This window comes from Octopus bimaculoides, chromosome 14 (genome assembly GCF_046866305.1).
Source record: "Octopus bimaculoides isolate indiv1 chromosome 14, ASM4686630v1, whole genome shotgun sequence".
Lineage (NCBI taxonomy): Eukaryota > Metazoa > Mollusca > Cephalopoda > Octopoda > Octopodidae > Octopus > Octopus bimaculoides.
Genome location: NC_142941.1, coordinates 30,082,864 through 30,109,723, shown reverse-complemented (window position 1 = coordinate 30,109,723; position 26,860 = coordinate 30,082,864). Strand labels below are relative to the sequence as shown.

General features: G+C 37.2%; 1 protein-coding gene across 1 annotated transcript; it reads right to left on the bottom strand.

The window, feature by feature from the left end:
- On the bottom strand, positions 1-21,490 carry LOC128249447 (uncharacterized). The gene is made up of 5 exons (XM_052973138.2): positions 21,251-21,490; positions 18,676-18,915; positions 9,514-9,762; positions 7,098-7,337; positions 1-1,603 (listed from the first exon to the last, which is right to left on the bottom strand). Exons 1-5 carry the CDS (start codon positions 21,480-21,482, stop codon positions 1,059-1,061), a joined length of 1,506 nt encoding a protein of 501 aa, XP_052829098.2. The 5' UTR covers positions 21,483-21,490; the 3' UTR covers positions 1-1,058.
- Between the last annotated feature and the right edge of the window lie 5,370 nt (positions 21,491-26,860).

Below are 26,860 nucleotides of genomic sequence, written 5' to 3'. Positions count from 1 at the left end.
TAACGCTCGGGAATTGAGAAAGTCTTTAACGTTTCGAGCCTACGCTCTTCCACAGAAAGGAACACAAAAAGAAACAAGGAGAGAAAAAAATGTGTGTAGTGGTCAGCGATCTATCATGGTGAATGCCGGACAGAAAGGTCACACAGGAGAGTTAAGAAGAAGGGGAGATAACAAAGTGGTAGTGATCCCAAAACGAAAGTGCATGTGTGTGAGAGAATGCTGGTGATCTTAACGTATGCATGTGTGTATGTAGGTGTGAAGGTGTGAAAATGTGGGGATGGGAATTGGTCAGTCCTGGTGTGTGCAGTGTGAGCGGGAGCAGGGTTGGGAGGTTGGGTTGGGGAATAAGCTGTGGACAAGAGGTCTCGTAGGTCGTGGGCTCATTTGAAGGAGTGGAGGGGTCGGTTAGGGAAGATGTGTGAGGTGGAGGGGGCGGTCTGGAGGCGCCGGAAAGCTCGGAGAATGGTGCGTTGGAGAGGTAGGATGGTGGGGTGGTAGGTGAGGGGAAAAGGGAGGCGGGAGACGGCAGGGCGGGAGACGGCAGGGCGGGAGACGGCAGGGCGGGAGACGGCAGGGCGGGAGACGGCAGGGCGGGAGACGGCAGGGCGGGAGACGGCAGGGCGGGAGACGGCAGGGCGGGAGACGGCAGGGCGGGTTTGGGCGTGAAAGGACAAGTTCGGCCAGACGAACGAGTGTGGAGGTGTCGGGTTGTGGGTTGGGTCGGAGTATATAACTCCGTATGTACATACATTGTTGTATGCACACATGCATACGAGCATAAATTGAAACATGGTTAGATATATATTTACAATTAAGCATATTTTTGTACATATATACATATATATATGCATGCATGCATATATACATGTGTATACTTACATACTTGCAGTCATACATACGTACACAAAATATTTATAAGTATGTCCATAATGGTTTATATATACACGATGCATACATACGTATATACATTTATACATACACATATACATAAGTACATGTTATGTAGGTATGTATATACCAAATACATCGTGCAATAATTCATCATTGCTCCTAGAAGTCTAATGTGACGTTCTGTCGGAACACAAACTAGAAACATTCCTGCAAAAAGTTTTCATGCCTGCATAGAGTTGAGGGAAGTCTATAATAAGGATGAAGATAGGTACAGCAGATAGGAATATCACACCAATAAATCCTATACTTTGAGCCGATCGTCGTTCGTCAGGAGCACTGGTTTTGGCTCGAATTGTTTGGGACAGTTTCTTTTTATCCACGGCAAGCTCGTTTTTTAACTTATCCTTAAGAATTTCCAAATCCTTCTCGGTGAGAGGCTGTTGTGTCACATGTTCACAAGCACAAGAACACATGGGTGCTTTGGACGTCACTAAAGAAGCTTGTGTTATTGCAGTGGTTTTTATTTTGTCACTGGTTCCTCTTGTAGAACTGTTTTTGGTTGTGGAACTGGTTTTTGTTGTGGAACTGGTTTCTCTTGTTGAACTCGTTTGTGGTTTAGTGTGTATTTCAGTTACGCTATTGGTATTTCTTATTTCCCTGGTTCCAGTTAAATCACCAGGTGTCACACCATCATCAGTTACAGCAGATGACCCTTCAAATGAATAAAACAGACAAACCTAGTTAAACACACAAACTCTAAAAGCAGCTTAAAATTGAAGGACGGAAAACGAAAATTTTTAATGTTTACTAATCTTGAGCACACACACACATATGTATATATATATGTATGATGTATGTATATATATATATATATATATATATATATATATATATATGATGTATGTATATATATATATATATATATATATGATGTATGTATATATATATATATATATATATATGATGTATGTATAAATATATATATATATATATATATGATGTATGTATATATATATATATATATATATATATATATATATATATATGATGTATGTATATATATATATATATATGATGTATGTATATATATATATATATATATATATGATGTATGTATATATATATATATATGATGTATGTATATATATATATATATGATGTATGTATATATATATATATATATATATGATGTATGTATATATATATATATATATATATGATGTATGTATATATATATATATATATATATATATGATGTATGTATATATATATATATATATGATGTATGTATATATATATATATATATATATATATATATGATGTATGTATATATATATATATATATATATATATATGATGTATGTATATATATATATATATATATATATATATATATATATATATATATATATATATATTATATATAGCAATAAGAAAATGGAGGAGAATATGCGGTATCCATCGACTTGCAGACAGTGTATTCCATTGAATTGATTTGTTTATTTTGTAACTAAAATGACAAAAACCACAATATACAAATGCTTATGACATACCATGTCATATTAACAATTAAGGTTGCAAATATAAAGTACATTTAGCAATTGGAGAATATACAGAAACTTACACCTGTTTCGGCCTAGCGTTGGCATGCCTCATTCTATCCCTATAGCTCCTGTGTGCCGGAGTAATTAGCAGATGAAAATCATGTAATGGGGGTACATGCATGATTCGCTAGGCCTCTTCAGAGATTCACAAAAATTCAATACAAATATAAAATAAAAAATAAAAATAGAAATAAAAATAAGAATAAACTAAAAATAAAAATAAATGAAAAATGAAAATATAAAAATATAAGGCACATAAAAAGCCTACAAACAGTATATAAGACCATATAAATAGTTTTAGACACTCCAATACACATGTCTGTGCCTGTGTACATAACCATACTTAGATATCTATGGATACAAAAGCTTATATAGATGAGTACATATGTGTGTCCAGATGTACGTCAACAGTCACTGCCACCACACGTGAGGGGGAAATATACATATATATATATATATATATATATATATATATATACCCTCACCCATACGTACATACATACATATATGTATACACAAATATTCCCATACGTACATGGTCCCCGGCACTAACGTTATTCGTTGCGTTTTGAAAGCTGTTTATATTTTAAAAATTTGCTGGGCGCGTGCGTGTCAGATCTGTATGTGGTGGATGGGTCTATGTGGAAGTTATTTCCAGAGGAGTTATTAATACTCTAATAGTAATAATAACGATGATGATGATGACAAAATACTTAGCGGGCATTTCGTCCAGTTTTACGTCCTGAGTTCAAAATCAGCCGAGGTCGACTTTGCCTCTTATCATTTCGTTGATAAAATGAGTACCAGCTGGATACTGTAATCAGTTTATCTCCTACCCCGAAAAATTGCTGGTCTTGTGCTGATATTTGAAGCCAATATTTATGCAAATTCTTAATTTTTTGGCATATTGCTATATTTTAACATTGCTGATTATTTTACAATATATGGGATAACTTTTAAAAGTTTAACTTTGTATCTACTGCAGGATACTTATGTTTTGGATGTATCTTTATATATTTTCTTCATTCCTTAAATTTACCTTCGTTTTCAATTCCAACATATCACACCCGCATATGGTAGATCCTTTATTTCTTATACTACGTCTGTATCGTAGTTCCTAAGCATTCACATTATATTACATTCCTCTATCTTCTATAACTCACAAACTTTTCTCTGGTTTCCTCCATCTTCCACAGTTTACTTAGAGGTTTCTTAACGAATGTCTTCACAACCCTCGGCGATCCACCCTACCTACTTTTCTATGAAGAACGTCTCACAATGCAGTAATTTTTCTATAGTAGTAGTAGTAGTAGTATCTTCAAATGTAAGGTATCATTCTTAACACCCGTGGATGGATTACTCACGTGTTTGGAGGATTCTACTTAAGTATTTCCTCATTACAATATATTTTTTGTGCTTTCACTCTAAATTCTGGCTTCTTCACTCTTAATCCCTAGCGCTCTCTTGGGAGTTTTATATACATGAAAAGAAGCAGAGAATCGGTTGATTCACAATTATTCTCTCCCACGACTTCGTCAACTTCCAGTTGTATGCGGTACTAGCTTCACATTTTCTGGCTTCCTAAGTTAAATAACTTAGGTCTAGCTCTAATACTATATTTCCCTTTCTTCCATTAACTTACGATATTCGATGAGACACTTGTTTCGGACAAACAGAAAATACTTGCAATTTCGTCACACTTTGACCTCTTAAATCGCTTCATTTCCATCATTCAAGAGTTACCATTATCCACTCTCTAACTTTTCCACTCAGCGGCTTTAATTAAACTACTAACTCGATAACATTTAAGCTATTAGGTTGTTCCGAGAATAATGGCCGATTTCGGAAGCATAATTTTATTCTGGAAAAATTAACAATAGAAATGTTTTGATTAGTCAAAGTATAAGCCGTGAACATCTATGCATCTCTGCCATCGATCAGCAAGATTATTTATGCTTCGTTGATAAAAACTTATTGGCTTTGATGCTATGAAATCTTTGAAAGCTGATTCCACCTCTGGATTGGATCTGAAATTTTTATCACTTGAAACGCGTGTTTAAAGGCTTTTAAAATAGTAGTCAGTGGGTGAAAGATTAGGAGAATATGGCGGATGTGGTAAAGTCTCGTATCCCAAGTCTGTGAGTTTCTGCGGCGTCATTCTTGCAACATGTGGCTTTGCATTATCATGGAACAGAATTGGGCTACGCCGATTCACTAATGCAGTTCTCATTTTTTGCAAGTGAGCATGCATTTCAGCGAGTTGATTGCAGTAAACCCCTGCTATAATGCTCTGATTGGCTTCCAGAAGGCTGTAATGGACAACACCAATTGCCAATTGCAGACCACCAGGCAGTCACCATAATCTTTTGCTGGTGCAACTTTGGCTTCAGAAAATGTTTGGGAGACTCATCACAATCAAGCCATTGACCTGGTCATTTACGGCTATTATAAAGGATCCACTTTTCGTCTCAAGTGACTATTCGGTCAAGAAAAGGATCATTGGTGTTTCGCAGAAAGAGCATCGAGCACACTTCAAAACGTCGAAATCTTTTTATTTTCATTGTGCTCATGCGGTACCGATTTATTGAGTTTTTTCACCTTACCAGTCTTCTGCAGATTGCGTGAGACGGTTGCAATACCGACACCGATTCCCTGAGACATCTCTCTGACTTTGACGTGGGTTTTGATCAGCAATTGCTTTCAATTGTTCATTGTCAAAACTGCATGACCGTCCTCTAGCTTCTTGATCTTCAAGGCTCTCATCACCACTAGGGAATTTCTGAAACCACCGTCGTACTTGTGGACCCCTCACCCCATGCTCTGTTAATATTGACAGCAGTTTGGGAGGCATTGTGTCCAAGCCTGAACTCATGCAAGAAAAAAGTAAGCTAAGGTCCTTTTTTTTTTTGTCATGTTCATAATTAAAGGCGCCTACGCTTCAAGAAAGTTTTCTGTCTGAAATAAGTAGACATTTATAAAGGAGCATACATCAATTATTAAGTATGTTGAAATTCACCTTTTAATATAACTAAAAAACTATGATAAAATTGCGTTATAAAACACAACGCTTAGAGCGGCCATTATTTTCGAAACAACCTATTTGTTCGCTTAATATTTATACATACTAATATTTAATTTTCCCTTTAATTTAAACTTATTCTAATTTACCATTTTCTAATTTAACTTTATTTTAGTTTAATTTATTTATTTTTAACCCACTTATTTGTATGAATGCCGGGGTCGAGGGTTACTGGTAAATGTTTTGATGTATATCTGGATATTTTCCCCACTCTTCCATCATCTTTCCCTCCTCCATCCAATTATTGATGTTAGTGTCATTATTATTTTCTCATCGTGGCCCGCTACTATTTATATTTGCGATTCACTCCAAACCTGTAAACGTCACTGGTACCACTAAGATGACTCTTCTATTGGTGCTAGTTTTATAATTTTTTGGAGTTGTACTGTTCTCCTGTTTACTCATCTTTATTTTCTTGTTTTTATCATCACTATTGGTGTCTTGTTTTTATTTCTTTCTATTCATGATATTTATTCTTATTTCATACTTATCATCAGGTCCCCCACCATATAAGGAACATAGAATATAAGGATGCAGAACTTGATGCTGATCTCATGAAGTGTTATTCCATGCAACCAACCATGCATATTATTTTCTGCTCTAGGCATAAGGCCAGAAATTTGGGGGGAGGAGGCCAGTCGATTAGATCAACTCCAGTACACAACTGGTACTTAATTTATCGATCCCGAAAGGATGAAAGCCAAAGTCGACCCCGGCGGAATTTGAACTCAGAACGTAAAGACAGACAAAATACTGCTAAGCATTTCGGGTGTGCTAACGTTTCTTATTTCTTTATTGCTCACAAGGGGCTAAACATAGAGGGGACAAACAAGGACAGACAACGGGCTTAAGTCGATTACATAGACCCCAGTGCGTAACTGGTACTTAATTTATCGACCCCGAAAGATGAAAGATAAAGTCGACCTCGGCGGAATTTGAACTCAGAACGTAACGGCAGACGTTAAGCATTTCGCCCGGCGTGCTAACGTTTTTGCCAGCTCGCCGCCTTACGTTCAATTTGCCAGCCCGCTGCCTTACGTTCAATTTGCGCGCAATGGTGTTCGAAGCGAAGTGGTATCGAAACAATTGTAACTAATAAATTTGTGCTAAATTCATTCTTCGTCTTCTCACTTGTATCATAGACACGCACATATATACACAAACATGTATACACACATACGCGCGCGCGCGCGCAAAAGTCTCACATACACATCCTAGACGCTAATCTCGTGCAGGTGGAAACTGCTAGGTAAGAAAATATGCGTGGAAGTCTGTCGAAGAGAACATTCTCTTGATGATTGGTAGACAATCCATCACTGAGTTTTACACTTTTACCTGGTCCTTGGGTTACATTAGTGGGAGTTGCAAGCGCTCTGACCAAGTCTCTTGCTTAAGAATAACTTCATCTGTTCCCTGTCAACAGTCATAAATACCCTGAACAGGATCATAAGTATTCCGCTAACATTTCTTATGAAGTCTTTAAAAAAAACAAATACATATTAACATAAAACTAACCGCTTACATTTTATGGGTGTAATTAGATGAATAAAGTTTCCGTCGGAGAGGAGGATTTTTGTGGATTTGTAACAATCATTCATGACAAGTAATTGACACCTGCCATACTTATAAGAATAACCACAGCAGTTCAGACTCCAAGAACATAAATTTTCACAATACCAATGATCCCAAGCACGGAAGGTAAAATTTGGATGTCTCACACTGTTGCTGATTCTTTGGTAATCATTGCTTCTCTTTATTTTGCCTACAATAAAGATTGGAAAACAGAGTAAGGGTCATCAGACAGACACGAAAATAAAGAAAGAAAGAAAGAAAGAAAAAATAAAAGGAAGGAAGAACAAGAAATAATATATTAGAAAAGAAGACTGTCTGAAAAGAAAATGAAAACCTCAGATGAAAAGTGAAAAGAAGAAATGAAGACAGAAAAAAAAAAGAAGAAAGGACGAAAGGAAGAAGTAGAAAGAAAGTAAAAGAGATATATTATACAACTTTGCCAAAGACTACCCATCATGGTAAATGTCAAGAATTACTTCTGCCCAGATTCTTTACAAACCAACTACAAACCCAATGTGTAGGGCTAGTCACATTTAGGACACCGTTGCTACTACATACAAAATCGTCCAAAATACCTTCCGACGAACACGTTACAAGCTTTGACCCACTGAGACGCTGTCTTCTCTCTTTGCCTCTTCTATTGTTATTGCAATGGCTGTTGCTCTTCTCAACAAACTAATGACATTCCACCAGCAGCCAAGCCCACCTGAGACACTTATCTCTATTCCTCACTTCATCTCAACTATGTTTCACTCGTCTCAGCGACCCCATGAAATATTTCACCTCATCCTTTATCTCACTGACAATCAATCCTCTAGAATTCTCTTCCCTCCCATTTTGCTCAAACAGGATCAGCATGACGGAGTATGTAACCAGGCTGTCCATTGAATTTCAGTTTGACGTACTTTCACACAGATCTAATTCGAAGTTTTATTTCGATGGAGTGGGTTGACCCGAAGGCATTTCTTTCATTACTAGTAGCCTTGACTTTAATAAAGACAAGACGCGAATAACCATCCTCTCAGTTTAATGTTCTCTATGCCATTCAGTCACCATCTGCATTCACAAAACATTTTTAAGCATCAAATATATATCTTAGTTCAGTAGATTGTGTACCCGCTGCAAGAACATGAGATGGTGACGACGAACGTCATCAATTCTGTCTTATTGTAGAAATATCACTGTGTAAGCATGAAAAGTACAATGTTAGCAGAGATAATCAGTTAAGAAATATATGACTGCTGATTTATTAAATGATTTACAAAACTTCTAAAATGTAAGCATTCTTCAACGTCCATTGGAAAATCGATTGTAACCACAGAGAAACTACTACGAACACTGCATGGGTGATAAGGTAGAATATGAATGTCGGAAATCAAATGGTCAATTTGAGACTGTTTCAGGATCCTTTGACGGAATGTCCCTATATAGTCTCTCTATCTAAAACATTAAACCGTGATATCTAAAATAAAGAACGATATTTTAGGCATCGTAGTGCCTCATTGAAGGCAAACAGACGGATTGGTCACGGCTGGAAGATTTTTGATCATAGGTCTGCAGGATTAGAGTTAGCGGATCTGTAACTGTCACCACCGCTGATGATCAGCAACACCATCCATTGCCCTGAGGTATCGTCCTGCATCTTTTCTAAACAAAATGTTCATTTCAGCTTCACGTGTTTTCACAAGTCCCTTAAATTGATATTCTTCTACCATTACTCTTTTGTCTTTACATACACTTACAGATATTTCGATTACCTACTACAAACCTATTGGTAACCACACACACACATACACACAAGGATTTATTAGAACGTAAGACGGAACCTTATGTTATGTTCTTAAGAGGCAGGTCCACTATTGATCTAGGACCAAAGGTGTTCCAACTGTGACCAGCCAGTCAGCCAGTTTAGAACAACACTCTACAGTATGTCCTATGTCGTCTCGAAGGCGGTTTGACTGCTATTTCTACCAGGTCGTGAAACACCATTTAGAACTCTTTTGTTTTAGCTTGTACTGGGAGAAAAGCTGTGACATTGAATGTTCATATTTTAAATGATGGCATGAAGGGAGTGAATTTCCTTCGACTGGGAATTAAAACTGATCTGAAGTCTCGACAGCTTAACTTTTTCTCTACTATGTTCTCCATATTTCTAGTCTCATTTTAAAAGGGGAAGTTTTGATATTCATGTGTTTCCCAACGTACAAAAGACAAAGGTAAAGTTGAAAATAATTTTCATACAACTTGAAATTTGAGTCCTGTCTCGACTTAACAGTTTGCCAACAGCCAATCTTTCTCACTTGTAAACCCAGAACTTCTTAATTAGTTAACGAAGAATCATATGAATAAATAAGCTATTCACTTACCATTTCCATTTTGAAGAACCATCAGTACGGTAGAGGTACCATTTGTCTCCGGTAATGTATGATGTGAAATTCTATTACAGTCATTTGAATCAAAAAAACTACATGAAGTATTAGACCGTCGGTAATATAAGCAGGCACAGTTTCTCGTGCTTCCACATGCATTCACACATTCCTTGAACAGTTTCACTTTTCGTACGTGTTTTAGTCCAGTTATATTTTTATTTAGAATTATTTCATAGGCTCCAATCCCTATAAAACAAAAGAAAATGGTATTAATATTGAGTTGCTTTCACTAAAATATGCAGGGAAAAAAGCACAAAAATACTACTCATTTTTATTTATCTTTATTTAAATATATCATAAGTCACTTGTGAACGTTACCAATAACATATAATCTAGTACAACTTCTTGGGTTGCCAAATCGTCAACGACTAAATTACAAACCCATTTTAATTGAAACTTACTTCGTTAAAAGTGTGATTTTGGGCACCACACAGGATTAAAAAACCAAACCCGTCAAAATACGAATGAACTCAAGGGAATCAATGGTCATCCAATAATATATACATATGCACGTTAGCCATCAGTGTATGATTAGTGATTTGTTCTCATTTCATTCAAATGATGCGAGGAATAAATAATAACTTTCATCTCCTCATCTTTCAGTTTGGTTGCAGCGGGTCAATGGGTGTAACTGATGCAAGTAGTAACTTAGCCATCATGTTATTTTAGATATCACATTTTATAGCCAGGACACACACCACTTTTGAAGGTATTGTGAAACCTGGAAATTTTTCTATCCATTTTGGCAAGTACCTTCATTCTCAGACAAATTCATTTGTTGTGATTTGCCACTGGACAGATTGTATAAAAGCTAGAGTGAATTATATGTGTGAGCAGCCTCGAATGCACCGTGTAAACTCTCTCAAGACAGCTGTCAAACTTTACACCAGGTTGTCCGTCAACTGTCTGGCCTGACTTTCTGCGCACCCATTGTTGCTTAGTCCACATGTAGTAGGACAGAACCTGAGGATAAAGCAGAGTTTTTGCAAATGGGTCGTTCCGGCACAGAGCGAAGAATGCAGTGAGAGTAGTTTGTCGAGGCTCCTCAACCGTTCTCGCAGCAGTCACATCGGTAAAGTACACCCTTTGACCGTTCTCCAGGTGAACTGCGAGTTGCTCGATGGGTGGGTGCCTTTGGTGTATTGGAAAGTCGAAAAATACGCCAGAAGGCCTTGTTGCTGCTAATATAACGACTAACTTGGTATTGTAAGACCTCGTCACGGCAGTTTTCCAGCTGTAGACCGAACATAGTGGCGTCTGAGCCCTTGTTGACATATTTGCAGATATACTTGATGGACTTGACGGAATGGCAAAACTCTACGTTGATGTGGGCACCGAACGTCTTCCAAAGAAGCGGTGAATACGGTACAACCCATCTGTTGTCAACCTCATGTTGTCCTATTTTCATGGTAAAGCCACCGTCTGCAGGTTGGCGCCGTCAGTACAGAGGGTATCCATCAACGCCAGTTTGCGTTTCATTCTGAAATGTTTTTGGAAACTTCGGATCTTTCTGATTTGGCGGGCGCCACTTATTTTCTTAACGAAACACTTTCAAACTTGGGACACTGGTAGAATGTGTCATATAAAACATCTTTTACTCTTAGTGTTATTGAAAAAAAATTATCTTTTTAAAGTTATTTCGTGTTAAAATTGTCGTATTTCGGTAATTTCAACCAATCACTGACGTCTATTGAGGTGAAAACAATTACTGCTGTGAATTGTCAACAAAACGTTGTGCGGTGTAATGGGATCTTTTCCCTTGAATAAAATTAGCGCCGTTGTTTGTCAACAACAACTATCGGCGGTATTGTTATTTATGACATCGTTCATGCTTTTGTACTGGTTTTAGCTTTAGGGTTTTGGGTTAGGGTTCGGGTTTTAGAATTAGGGTTAGGGTTCGGGTTTTAGGGTTAGGGTTTGGGTTAGGGTTATGAGTATTTTTGCCAAATTTGGTGAAAAATTTGTGGCGGTGTATTGAACAGATTTTCACCAAATTTGGCAAAAATACTCATAACCCTAACCCTAACCCTAAAACCCAAACCCTAACCCTAACCCTAACTCTAAAACCCTAACCCTAAAACCCTAAAGCTAAAACCAGTACAAACGCACGAATGATGTCATAAATAACAGTATTGCCGATAGTTGTTGTTGACAAACAACGGTACTAATTTTATTCAAGGGAAAAGATCCCATTACACCGCACAACGTTTTGTTGACAATCCATAGCAGTAATTGTTTTCACCTCAATAGACGTCAGTGATTGGTTGAAATTACTGAAATACGACAACTTTTAACATGAAATAACTTCGAATATAAAAATGTTTTCTCTGTTCTATAAGACAAAATATACAAGTATACGAAGTTTTAAAGTGTTTCGGTAGAAAACACACTAAATAAAACATAAATAAAAAATGGTGCCCGCCAAATCAGAAAGATCCCGCATTCACATTATTACAGAAAATACTTATGGGCAAACCCTACAAATTAAATGTTTCCATCCAATCTGTATCAAACAGATTCATGGTATTTTCTTATATGTAGACCTTCGCTTTAAACGTCTTCCCATGAAATGTTACATCTGGCGTCAATTCGCCTAAGAATCGAACTTGCTGTCCAGAGACTCCACGAGCTATTTGCCTTGTTTTCTTGAACGTTGGTCTTCCAATTTTCTTCCAAGTTTCAGTATTTATAATTGAGCTATCGCTCCCTGTGTCTAGCTATAATCTTGTGTGTACATTATTAATTTCTACCTATACAATTTTTTTTTTGTCTCGCTATCTGTTTTCATTGAAAACACTTTTATTTGTTTTTCCGTTCGACCTTTCTTTTTCGCCCAACACTGTGACTGTTTATGACCCGTTTTGTCACAAGCAAAACATTCTTTATTCCTAAAGGGGCAGTCCCTTTTGAAGTGCAACTCGCTACAACCATGACATTGTTCGGGCCTTATTTGTTTCATTTTCTTTTGTTTGTCATAGGCCGACATGCCTGTACATTTATATTATTATTTTCAATTTTTTCAGTAGCCTGCCGTAAGTTAATGATATGTTGACATTCTTCAGCCACATTTTTCAAGGTTAATTCAATGTCTTGCGTCAATTTTGTTGATATTCTCGCTCGTATTTCTGTATCCTCACTTGCAGTTAGTCCTTTGACAAATATCAGACATTTAAAAATATCTGGGGACAACTCTCCTAGCTTGAATTTTTCGCATGCTTTATTTACAGTTCCTATATATGTAACAAAGTCATCATCTTCATTTTTTTTAAATTTAGGCATTCCCAATGTATGTTGAATAGCGAGCTCTTTTCACTGAATATATTAGTTAATATTTTGTTTCTTCAAAACAAATTTCTGACGGCTTTTTTTGGTAGAATAAAGTTGCAGTATTTCTCGTGCTCTGACGGAGCTGGTTTACGCAAAAGAAGTCTTACCTTCTTTTTGTTTGTCCAGCCTTTGCACTCCTCTTTAAATATTTCTTCATATCTATGAGGAAAATGTAATCCCATCTTCGGGATTACACAGGAATTCACCAATGGAGTTAGCTACTCCATCCGCCGAATACGACGCCGCTGAGTTCTTGGATTGTAGTGTAGCAATAACTCTGTCAGCTGCTGGTTTAGCTGTTGTTGTTGTTATGGATCTTTTCCTTTTGGCCGGCACATAGAAAAAATAATTTTTTGTAACTAAACACTTTCAAATTTCGTATACTGGTAGAATGTGTCATTTAAAACATCATTTATTCTTGGCATTTTTAAGAAAATTGTTTATTTTCGAAGCTATTTCGTGTTAAAGTTGTCGTATTTCGGTAATTTCAACCAATCAATGACGTCTATTGCGGTGAAAATAATTACTGCTGTGGTTGGTCAACAAGACGTTCCGGCGGTGTATATTTAGTTTGTCACTGTTATTTCTGATATATTTATATTTGAGATACACGTGTGTATAGTTTAATCAATTCAGTTATTAGTTATTTAAAAAAAATTTTCAGTTTACTTTGTTTGTGAAAGTATTTTCGCTTTGTTTTAGCGTTTTCGAAATTGCCTATTTTGGGATCTTTTCCCTTGAATAAAATTACTGCCGTTGTTTGTCAACAACTATCGGCGGTACATATTTCGTTTGCCACTGTTATTTATGACATCGTTCGTGCGTTTGGACTGGTTTTAACTTTAGGATTTTAGGGTTAGGGTTAGGGTTTTAGGGTTAGGGTTTTAGGGTTAGAGTTTTAGGGTTAGGATTGGGGTTTTAGGGTTAGGGTTGGGATTTTAGGGTTAGAGTTACGGGAAAAATGTGAAAAATGAAGAAATTGGAGGGGAAGTGGGGTAAAAATGTCTTTCCGAAAATAGTAGCTGAAAAAAACCCTAACCTAGCCCTAAAGCCCTAACTCTAAAACCCTATCCCTAACCCTAAAATCCTAACCCTGACCCTAAAACACTAACCCTAACCCTAAAACCCTAAAGCTAAAACCAGTACAAACGCACGAACGATGTCATAAATAACAGTGACAAACGAGATATACACCGCCGGAAGTTGTTGTTGACAAGCAACAGCAGTAATTGTTTTCACCTCAATAGACGTCATTGATTGGTTGAAATTACCGAAATACGACAACTTTAACACGAAATAACTTCGAAAATACACAATTTTCTCAAAAACGCCAAGATTTTATGTGACACATTCTACCAATGTACGAATTTTGAAAGTGTTTAGTTACAAAAAATTGTTCTTTAAATGTGCCGGCTAAAGGGAAAGGATCCGTTGTTATTGCTGTTCAAGGTACTCTTGCTGCTGTTGCAATCGATTCAACCGACAGTTGTTCGACATAGGTTATCAATCCCTTTAACTCCGCACACTCCACGAAGGTGTGTAGAACAGTTTCACTGTCCTTCCCGCACTTCGGACATGTCGGCAGGATGGCATTACCGTGCCTCGACAACCTCTCTCCAAACAAGTAAAGCCGATCGGTAGCACAACCAGGCCAGGGATTTCTGGCAATTATCCAGATACTCCAGCCCGAAAATCCCCCCGAACAGGTTGACCAACTCATTTCTATCGAAGCCTTGAGTCCCCCCAAGACATCGTCGGACATATGTTCCACTAACCCGTTATAAAAGTCAGCGTTGGAACTCCAATTGCCAGCGTTGCCCGTCCGAGAGAGAAGCCCGAGTGCCTGTCGACACAATTGCCACTCGCCCAGCCTAGGTCTTCGCCTGATCCATGGGCCTAAATCCCGAAGGGAGATTAACTGTGGAAGGAAGAACTTCAAGGTCCATCGTTCTGTCCCAGCCGATTTGGAGGAGCAGAACGTGTAATTTGCAAAATTCTGATTTTATCTTCTCTGCTATAGCAGAGTGCTGCGATTATCCAACGTAAGTCTGCATCTGGTGGAACTTCTTCGACTTTGGTCCCAGATACGAGGGTAGCAATGCCACTTCTGTAGTTTTCAGTGTTGTGACTGAATGTTTTCTTACCGTTTCTGCATCATTGAAGTGAACCTCTATGGAAGCAAACCTTTTGCCTCGGGCTACGTAATATCATTCCAAAGTGGTCCGAGGCACTTTTTAATTTTTTTCTTTCTCCAATACTGTAATCTTTTTTTCCGTTACGTCAAAACATTTATAGATGATAGTCCTATTATCTCTTTGATTGGTGAATTCATTTGGTGGGGAGATGGGAACATATCTCCCATCCGCTGTGAGCATGCCATAACATGCCTAATAATCTGTTCTGGGCATGTTTACATTTTTGTACGCCACATTGGTAACTTCCGTTGTGATTGACCTCCATGGACACATTGATTCTCCAACAATACAGCAGTTCACAAAAAACAATAGTTCAAAGTTTCAAATCCTTCCCCCGTAGTGGGGGCAAACAATTTTTCAACTAAGTCCGTAAATAACAATTTTTCCAGATAACAAATTCAACAACGAAGGTTCGACATTAACAGAAATAAACGATATAATATAGCACACAAAAAATCAACTGCAAACTCACCAGCCTGCTACCAAAGCACGAAAGCGCATATGACACTCTTCTCAGACTGTTCTGCGCATGCTCATTTATACTAACTAGTATAGTTCACTTGGCCAATCATGGAGGTGTACGGATACAACAAAAGCCCTATCAATTTAGACGTCTGTGTTGTATTACATGGAATTATTTCTTTACTGCCTCTGCCACTTCCCCTCTCCAGTCATAAGATCATCCCTTGCCCTTCGCTTGCCCTAGGGCGCGTCTCGGCAAGTGATTGCAACAAACATGCAGATTAAAACAACAACAAAAATAATAATAATCCTTTCTACTATAGGCACAAGGCCTGGATTTTGTTGGGACGGGGACAATCGATCGCATCAACCCCAGTACCTGACTGGTACTTAATTTATCGACCCCGAAAGGATGAAAGGCAAAGACGACCTCGGCGGAATTTGAACTCAGAACATAGTGTCAGACGAAATACCACTAAGCATGTCGCCCGGCGTGCTAACGATTCTGCCAGCTCGCCGGCTTAACAATAATACTGAAATTGCTGGCCTTGTGCTGATATTTGAAACTTATATTTATGCATATTTTAATTTTTGTGTCATATTAGAGTATTTCTACATTGCTGTCTATTTTATTATGCATGGGATAATTTTTAAGAGTTTAACTTTATATTTACTGTGGGACACTTATATTTTGGGTGTATCTTTATATATTTTCCCCATTCCTTAAATTTATATTCGCTTTCAATTTTAAGATATCACACACGCATATAGTAGATCCCTGTTTTTCTTATACTATGTCTGTATCGTAGTTCCTAAACACACATTATTATATTACATTCTTCTATCCTCTATAACTCACAAACATTTTTCTAGTTACTTCGATCTTCTATAAGTTTACGAAGGGACGTCGGACCGTACGTTTATCCCTCCTATACCAATGCATAATTTACACCTTACTTAACGGTTTGTTAACGAATGTCTTCGCAACCCTCGGCAATCCACTCTACCTACTTTTCTATGAAGAACGTCTCACAATCCAGCAATTTTTATTTCTAGCCCCTATACATAAACATTATCTTTAAGCATTATCATTCTTAACACCCGTGGATGGATTACGCACATGTTTGGAGGATTCTACTCATGTATTTCCTCACTGCAATATTATTTTTTGTTCTTTCACTCTAAATTCTGGCTTCTTCACTCTTAATCCCTAGCGCTCTCTTGTGAGTTTTGTATATGCGAAGAGAAGTAGAGAATCGGTTGATTCACAATTATTCTCTCCCACGACTTCGTCAACTTCCAGTTGTATGGGGTACTAGCTTCACATTTTCTGGTTTCTTAAGTTAAATAACTGAGGTCTAGCTCTAATACTATATTTCCCTTTCTTCCATTAACTTACAACATTTGATGAGACACTTGTTTCGGACAAACAGAAAATACTTTCAATTTCGTCACACTTTGACCTCTTCAATCGCCTCATTTCCATCATCCAAGAGTTACCATTATCCACTCTCTAGCTTTTCCACTCAGCGGCTTTAACTAAACTACTAACTCGATAACAATTAAGCCATTTGTTCGCTTAATAATATTTATTCATACTAATAATTAATTTTCACTTTAATTTAAACTTATTCTAATTTACCTTAATCTAATTTAACTTTATTTTAGTTCCATCTTTTTATTTTTGGCCCACTTGTTTAGGTCCCATTGCCTGGGTCGAGGGTTATTGGCAAATGCTTTGATGTATATCTGAATATTTTCTCCCCACAACATTCCCCCCTCTTCCATCATCTTTCCCTCCTCCATCCAATTATTGTAATATTGTGTTATTATTTTCGTATCGTGGCCCGCCACTATTTATATTTGTGATTCACTACTAACTGGTAGATTGCCAGTATACTATCTGCAGCACTGGTACCACTAAGACTACTCTTTTACTGGTGCTAGTTTTATAATTCTCTGGGGTTGTGCTGTTCTTCTGTTTACTCAACTTTATTTTCTTGTTTTTATCATCACTACTGGTATCTTGTTTTATTACTCTTCATTCATGATTTTTAGCCTTGTCTTATATTTATCATCAGTGGAGGCGCAATGGCCCAGTGGTTAGGGCAGCGGACTCGCGGTAATAGGATCGCGATTTCGATTCCCAGACCGGGCGTTGTGAGTGTTTATTGAGCGAAAGCACCTAAAGTTCCACGAGGCTCCGGCAGGGGATGGTGGCGAGCCCTGCTGTACTCTTTCACCACAACTTTCTCTCACTATTACTTCTTGTTTCTGTTGTACCTGTAATTCAAAGGGTCAGCCTTGTCACACTTTGTCACGCTGAATATCCCCCGAGAACTACGTTAAGGGTACACGTGTCTGGAGTGCTCAGCCACTTTCACGTTAATTTCACAAACAGGCTGTTCCGTTGATCGGATCAACTGGAATCCTCGACGTCGTAAGCGACGGAGTGCCAACAACAACAATATTTATCATCATGTTTCCCCATCATGAAAAAAAAAAGAACATCGGAAATATAAGAACGCAGAACATACATAATACTTACGTCTTGCGTACGATGGCGTTAGGGGCGAAGTGGTACCGAAACAATTGCAACTAAGAATAAATTTGTACTAAATTCATTATTCGTCTTCTTTCTTGTATCATACGCACATACATACGTCCATACATACATACATACATGCACACACACATACGTGCATACATACATGCATGCATAGATACATACATACATACATACATACATACACACAAATATACACACAAACACAATCACGCACTCTCACACACACATATCCTAGACGCAAATGTGGCACAGGTGGAAATAGTTAAGCAGAAAAATGTATGCAAGTCTGTCGAAGGGAATATTCTATTGATGGTTGGTAAGACAATCCATCACCCAGTTTTACACCTTCACCTGGTCCTTGCGCTACATTAGTGGTGGTTTGTGTGTTAAAAGCATTTTGACCAAGACTTTGGTTTGAGAATAACTTCCTCTGTTCTCTGTCCACAGTCATAAAGACTCTGAACAGGATCATAGGTATTACTTTAACTTTTCTTATTAAGTCTTTAAAAAAAACAAATACATATTAACAAAAAACTAACCGCTTACATTTTATGGGTGTACGTAGATCAATAAAGTTTCCATCGGAAAGGAGGACTTTTGGCGAGTTGTAACAATCATTCATGATAAGTAATTGACACCCGCCATACTTATAAAAATAACCACAGCAGTTCAGACTCCAAGAACATAAATTTTCACAATACCAATGATTCCAAGTCCTGAACATAATATTTGGATGTTTCACACTGTTGCTGATTTTTTGGTAATCATTGCTTCTCTTTATTTTGCCTACAATAAAGATTGGAAAACAGAGTAAGGGTCATCAGACAGAAGGGGAAAGAAAGAAAGAAAGAAAGAAAGAAAGAAAGAAAGAAAGAAAGAAAGAAAGAAAGAAAGAAAGAAAGAAAGAAAGAAAGAAAGAAATAATATATTAGAAAAGAAGACTGTCTGAAAAGAAAATGAAAACCTCAGATGGAAAGAGAAAGAAGAAATGAAGACAGAAAAAAGAAGAAAGGACGAAAGGACGAAAGGAAGAAGTAGAAAGAAAGTAAAAGAGATATATTATACAACTTTGCCAAAGACTACCCATCATGGTAAATGTCAAGAATTACTTCTGCCCAGATTCTTTACAAACCAACTACAAACCCAATGTGTAGGGCTAGTCACATTTAGGACACCGTTGCTACTACATACAAAATCGTCCAAAATACCTTCCGACGAACACGTTACAAGCTTTGACCCACTGAGACGCTGTCTTCTCTCTTTGCCTCTTCTATTGTTATTGCAATGGCTGTTGCTCTTCTCAACAAACTAATGACATTCCACCAGCAGCCAAGCCCACCTGAGACACTTATCTCTATTCCTCACTTCATCTCAACTATGTTCCACTCGTCTCAGCGACCCCATGAAATATTTCACCTCATCCTTTATCTCACTGACAATCAATCCTCTAGAATTCTCTTCCCTCCCATTTTGCTCAAACAGAATCAGCATGACGGAGTATGTAACTAGGCTGTCCATTGAATTTCAGTTTGACGTACTTTCACACAGATCTAATTCGAAGTTTTATTTCGATGGAGTGGGTTGACCCGAAGGCATTTCTTTCATTACTAGTAGCCTTGACTTTAATAAAGACAAGACGCGAATAACCATCCTCTCAGTTTCTCTATACCATTCAGTCACCATCTGCATTCACAAAACATTTTTAAGCTTCAAATATATATCTTAGTTCAGTAGATTGTATACCCGCTGCAAGAACATGAGATGGTGACGACGAACGTCATCAATTCAGTCTTATTGTAGAAATATCACTGTGTAAGCATGAAAAGTACAATGTTAGCAGAGATAATCAGTTAAGAAATATATGACTGCTGATTTATTAAATGATTTACAAAACTTCTAAAATGTAAGCATCCTTCAACGTCCATTGGAAAATCGATTGTAACCACAGAGAAACTACTACGAACACTGCATGGGTGATAAGGTAGAATATGAATGTCGGAAATCAAATGGTCAATTTGAGACTGTTTCAGGATCCTTTGACGGAATGTCCCTATATAGTCTCTCTATCTAAAACATTAAATCGTGACATCTAAAATAAAGAACGATATTTTAGGCATCGTAGTGCCTCATTGAAGGCAAACAGACGGATTGGTCACGGCTGAAAGATTTTTGATCATAGGTCTGCAGGATTAGAGTTAGCGGATCTGTAACTGTTACCACCGCTGATGATCAGCAACACCATCCATTGCCCTGAGGTATCGTCCCGCATCTTTTCTACACAAAATGTTCATTTCAGCTTCGCGCGTTTTCACAAATCCTTTAAATTTATATTCTTCTACCATTACTCTTTTGTCTTTACATACACTTACAGATATTTCGATTACCTACTACAAACCTGTCGGTAACCATGCACACACACACACACACACACACACACACACACACACACACACACACACACACACACACACACACTAACATCCCCTCACATACACACAAGGATTTATTGGGATATAATATAAAAATCGAGAAGGGCTCCTGCCCAGATTCTTTACAAACCAACTACAAACCCAAAGTGAAGGGCTAGTCACATTTAGGACACCAGCGGATCCTCTTCTGATCTGGCGTCAAACGTGTTCCAACTGTGACCATCCAGTCAACCAGTTTAGAACAACATTCTACAGTGTGTCCTATGTTGTCTCGGGGCAGTTTGATTGCTATTTTTATCAGGTCGAGAAACCTCATATGGAACTCTTGTTTTAGCTTGGGCTGGAAGAAAAGCTGTGACATTGGATGTTCATGTTTTAACTGATGGCATGAAGGAAGTGAATTTGTTTCGACTCGGAATTAAAACTGATCTACAGTCTCGATAGACCAACTACTTAACTTTTTCTCTACCACATTCACCATATTCCAGTCTCACTTCAAAAGGGGATTTTTGATATTCATGCATTTTCCAGTGTATGAGTGACAAGGTTGAAGTGGAAAATAACTTTCATACAACTTAAAATTTGAGTCGTGTCTCGACACATCAATAGTTTGCCAACAGCCACTCTACCACACTTGTAAACCCAGAACTTCTTAATCAGTTAATGAACGAATAAATAAGCTATTCACTTACTATTCCGATCTCGAAAAATTGCCAGTATGGTCGAGGCATCATTTATCCCCGGTAATGTAGAATTCAGTATGTTAGTACAGTCATTTGAATTCAATAAACTGCATGAATCATTAAACTGTTGATAATAGAAGCAGTCACAGTTGTTATTCTGATTACATTTCTTGTTACATTCAGCCAGCAAATAGTGCTTCTCCAGGTGTTTTAATCCAGTAATATTTTTATTCATGATCATTTGATAGAGTCTGCCCTCTGAAAAACGAAAAAAAAGTAAATAAAAATAATATTAATTTGCTTTGACTAAAACAACCAGAAAAGGTCACAAACATACTGCACTTGTTCTGTTTATTTTTATTTATTTATATATATTATAAATCATTTGTGAGTCACACCAATAACGTATAATTCAATATAACTTGTTGCGTTGCCAAATCGTCAACGACTGGCAAGCCCGTTTTAGTTCAAACTTGCTTTGCAAAGAGTGTGTGTTTGTGCACCACAACACATGATTAAAAAACCAGACCTGTGAAAGTGCAAATGAACTTAGGGAATCAATGGCCATCCAATAATATATACATATGCACGTTAACCATCAGTGTATGATTAGTGATTTGTTCTCATTTCATCCAAATGATGCGAGGAATAAATAATAATCTTCATCTCCTCATCTTTCAGTTTGGTTGCAGCGGGTCAATGGGTGTGACTGATGCAAGTAGTAACTTAGCCATCATGTTATTTTAGATGTCACATTTTATAGCCAGGACACGCATCTAGTTTGAAAATATTGTGAGACATGGAAATTACTGTATCCATTTTGGCATTTTCCTGCATTCTCAGACAAACTCATTTGTCGTAATTTGCTCCTGGACAGATTGTATAAAAGCTAGTGAGTGAGTTATATGTGCGAGTAGCTGTTCTTCACTATAAAAATAATCTTCCGCTCAGCTGTCATTTTCCTAGGCCATCGTCAAATTTAATGATCAAACCGTCAAATAGTAGTATAATGTTGCAATATCAAAAGCGAAAATCTACTTCAAATTATTCCTGCAGTGCAGAAAATTAGGGAAGGAGTCATTTAATAATATAGTATTGGATATACTCCAAAACAAATGATGGGATGGTCACTAGTTTGGCTTTAATTTTACGTCTGCTGTAGAATCTGGAATATTGCAGCCACGCTGTGAAAAATATTCTAGAAGTTCATTGGTCTTCAAATTATATTTAATTCCTGTTTTAATCTAATCGTTTAAACGAGTTCTTCGTTTAGATTTTTAGAGATTTTGCTAGTGTGCAATGACTTCGCCAGTCATACTGTAAAGTGTCAAACTATTTTTAGAGTGATATGTGAATATCTATAACTTGATGCCCAAGAAATATTTCGAGAGAAATATGAAGTACCGCTTATTTCTGCTTTATCAGCGACATCCATTTCTTTCACCATTACACGTACATCTATGGCTTGGTATGCAACTGTATCGGTCAGTAGCCAGGCGATAGAGGAACCTCTCAAGAATTATGAAAATGATGTATTAGAAAATAAAAGATGTATAGAACTGTATATACGTCCTTAAATAGCTATCCTGGTTTTCCTACAACTCCAGTTATGCAATGAGTATTGCATAACACAAATAGTCTAACTATTAGCTTGCGTCCAGAACGGAAGTGCCGGACTTAGTGAATGTCTAATTATTTTATAAAGATATGGTAGAAGAAAATTTAACTTACCTACAATATAATATCCACCAAATATATATGCCTGTAAAAAGAGAATTATATATAATGTTATGTATATCCACGTACACAGACACACATACATGCATACATACATACATACATACATACATACATACATACATGTGTGTGTGCATGTATGTATGTATGTGTGTGTGCATGTATGTATGTATACATTATGTATGTGTGTGTGTGTGTGCATGTATGTATACATGTCTGTGTGTGTGCATGTATGTATGTATCTATGCATGTATGCATGTATGCATGTATGCATGTATGTATGTATGTATGTATGTATGTATGTATGTATGCACTGGTGATTGGACAAACGAAAGAAAGACGCACTCAACACATTTAGTAGGAGTTACATATATTATTTAAAACAGTTTGATTCGGCCCCATGCATATTAAGGTTTCACAGGCTTCTTACAGGAAACCAGCTCGTCAGGCAAGGTTAACCGAATGGAGACGGGTAGAAAATCCAAGATGGATACCGGAAACTGAGTTGCTACTAGTTAAGGCGGGTCACATGGTGTTATTAGACATGAAATAAAAATTCCAGCGACACTACTTACATAAGAAAGGAGAATTTCTTGGACCGCGTGATTGGGCAGGAAGTTGTTGGCGTATAGCTGGCTTGACTTGTCTTTTAAAAGGAACTGACACGACATCGGATCAATGACCGGCGAGAGGGTGTGTATCTGTATACAATACATTTCAACGCTTCAAAAAACCTTATGTTTGTTTTACGATATGTGTGTGTGTGTGTGTGTGTGTGTGTGTGTGTGTGTGTGTGTGTGTGTGTGAACGGCAAATGAGGGTTCAGTAAAATTAAACGTTAATCATGTTCTCTTGAGGCTTGTTGGTGCCTTGCAAACATTTTGGCAAATGGAACAAGTTGAGGACTCAGTTTGCTTGAGTGCTTGTAGGTCATTCACTAAGTATTTTCTTGAGTGGATGGCAAAGCCTGCTTTGCTTCGTACTACAAAACCACAATAACAGATAAGCCTTCTATTTAGAGGAGCAGCGTTTTGCCAGAATGTCTTCATGCTTGCATGAAGTTGGCCCCGATGCTGGAATTGACTTTGCTCAAATCTTTGAACTAAGGAGAAGCAGAACTGGTGCCAAGTCCTACGTTCTGATGCTTTATCTTCCCAGGAAGAAAAGGGAATGTTGCATCACTTCATATTGTCTTTTAGTTTGTTTTTGAAGCGCAAGAGTGGCCTTCCAACTGACCTTTCTGTTGGGAAGTGGTCAAAGAGAATTTGCTTCGGAATTCTGATATTAGTCATACGTGAGAGATGACCTGACCATCTAAGCTGTATTTTTATGAGGTATTTCAATACCTGGTATGTTGCAATTTGTTAGTACTTCGCTGTTATGATTATGATCACTCAATTTTATGTTGGAGGTAGTACGCAAGCATCGCATATGAAAAGCGTCAAATAGGTTGATTGTTTTCGGTACAGAGCCAAGATATGTTACCATAAAGCAATGTTATCAAGACCACCGACTTATATACATCGACTTTCACCTTCAACGATGCGTCATGTCTGTTCCAAAGCTCGTGATAAAGCCTACCAAAAACTAGACTTCCCGATTCTGGACTCAATTTCTTTATCCATCTTACCATCATTGAACACAGTGGAACTTTGAAAAGGAGGAAATAGTTTCAATGCTTTCCTATCAACAAATACAGTAGGGGCAACAGCGGAAATATGGTCGCAAATGGGCTGATGAACAAGCTCAATTTTCTTAATGCTGATGGCCAGACCAAAAGCCTTCAATGCATGCGTGGAGTTATTTAAAATCAATTGTATGTCCTCATGAGTGTGTGTTACAAGTGCTCAATCAGCTGCGAAGAGTAAATCTCAAACTGTTTGCACCAAAGTCTTGAATCGTTGTTGGTTGAACAAACCACCACCAGTTCTGTACTCAAACTTTATTCCTTCTTAAACATTCCCGAACGCTGTTTCTGACATGACGGAGAAATAAAAAGCAAATAAGAGCAGTGCAAGAACACAGCCTTCTGTCCCATTTAAGACTGTGAATGAATCGGACACTTTCCCGCTCGATCTGACAGAAGCCATCATCGTTTGATGGAAAGAAATGATGACATTGAACATCTTTACGGGAACTCTTAGCTTTCTAAGGAAAACTCAAAGAGCATTCCTAGATACGGTGTCGAAAGCTTCAGTTAGATCGACGTGTATATATATATTTATATATATATATATATATATATATATATAGAGAGAGAGAGAGAGAGAGAGAGAGAGAGATATGTATGTATGTATGTATGTATGTATGTATATATATATGTATATAAACTCAGAATAAAACTCAGAATAATGAGTATATGTATATTTTTATTAATTCAAATATGAAATAGAAGCAGCACTACTGTAATAAATATTACCATCCAATTGCTCTCCTTTTTACTACACTCACACACACACATACACTTATGTGTATGTGTATATACGAGGGGAAGTCAAAAGTTTTCCGCATTCTAGCCATAACATATATTTATTATTGTTACGCTGCCTTCTGTGCCTGCATACTTATAGTTGGTACTATTGTGGTCACGTGATCGAAATTTGTGCCTTATCGCGCCAATTTTCTTTCTGGCTTAACAGTGTAGGCATGGCTTCCCCACTAGAAATGTGCACTAAAGAACAAAGAGTAGTGATCCGAGAGAGAGAACGGTTCACCATTACCATCTCTCGAGCTTGCTGAATCTTCTCATCAGTGGTGGAGGTTCACGAGCGTCCTGCTCCCTCTTCGTGCGTCACGCTTGTCCGGCCACTTTTAAATTTCTCGATCCACTAATATGACAAATAATTTGTATTATTTTTATACACTGTACGAAACAATCATCTGTATGAATTAAAATTCTCTTACATATTTTAACATCTACACTTCTCCACTTTTAACACTAATATGACAAATAATTTGAATATTCTCCTTAAGTGGAGAGATCCACTTAGGTTTTGTATCTTACCTTATTTTTCGCAATGTTGAGGGGCCTTCTGTCTATGAGTGAATGAGTATATGGTGTTACCATATTTCTGTAAAATCCATTTGCTGGATATTCCTGCAGCTTTTTCAAGAATATCCTGTACCTTTTTCAGGAATATCCAGTAGATATTTGGCCCTTACCCTATCTATCTATCTATCTATCTATCTATCTATCTATCTATCTATCTAAGGGCCAAATATAACGAACTTACCTATTCGTATTAACACATTAATAATTACAAATAATATTAATACTAATAACAATAGCGATTATATAAATAACAATAGCATAAAAACAAATACAATCAAGTACCTACCAATATTAATATATTAAATTATGAATAATAAAAACACAGAAAAAACACCTTAAGGGCCTGATACACGAACAGTATAAAATTAGTAGTAATCGAATAAAAGTCCTGACTACCTTACAAAAAAAAACAATGATTAATGTGTTTATCAAAAAATCAAAATCGAAGAATAGTAACACGACCTAGATTTTGGCGACAATTTCCTCCCTTGACTAGTCGGGTCGAAAAGTCAGTTTTGAGCTATTTTAGAACAGTATCCACCATGCAGTTGAATAAAAAAGCAAAAGTTTTCCCATTCAGTTGGAATAATTCTCCATTCGAGAGAAATTTAAAATAGCAGTTAAAATGCCCGGAAGGAGCCATTGTTTATTTATTACATCATAACGCACTTTAAAGAGCAAGTATGGACTCTAACAAATGGTTGAAACGTAGGCAAAAAAAAAAGAACTTAATATGGCTGTACAATGATTAAAAAAGTGAATATTCTATATGTATTCTCTGTTTTCTTAAAACTATTAATTATTTCTCCTATAGCAAAAAGAATGAAGTC

Bases quoted from the DNA above. Each gene is read 5' to 3' on its own strand.
- LOC128249447 (XM_052973138.2), bottom strand. From the start codon at position 21,482: ATGATCATGAATAAAAATATTACTGGATTAAAACACCTGGAGAAGCAC. The intron at 18,916-21,250 runs GTAAGTGAATAG...TCTTTATTGTAG, and splicing joins AATTTTTCGAGATCGGAATA to GCAAAATAAAGAGAAGCAAT. The intron at 9,763-18,675 runs GTAAGCGGTTAG...TTTGTTTTATAG, and splicing joins TCTACGTACACCCATAAAAT to GGATTGGAGCCTATGAAATA.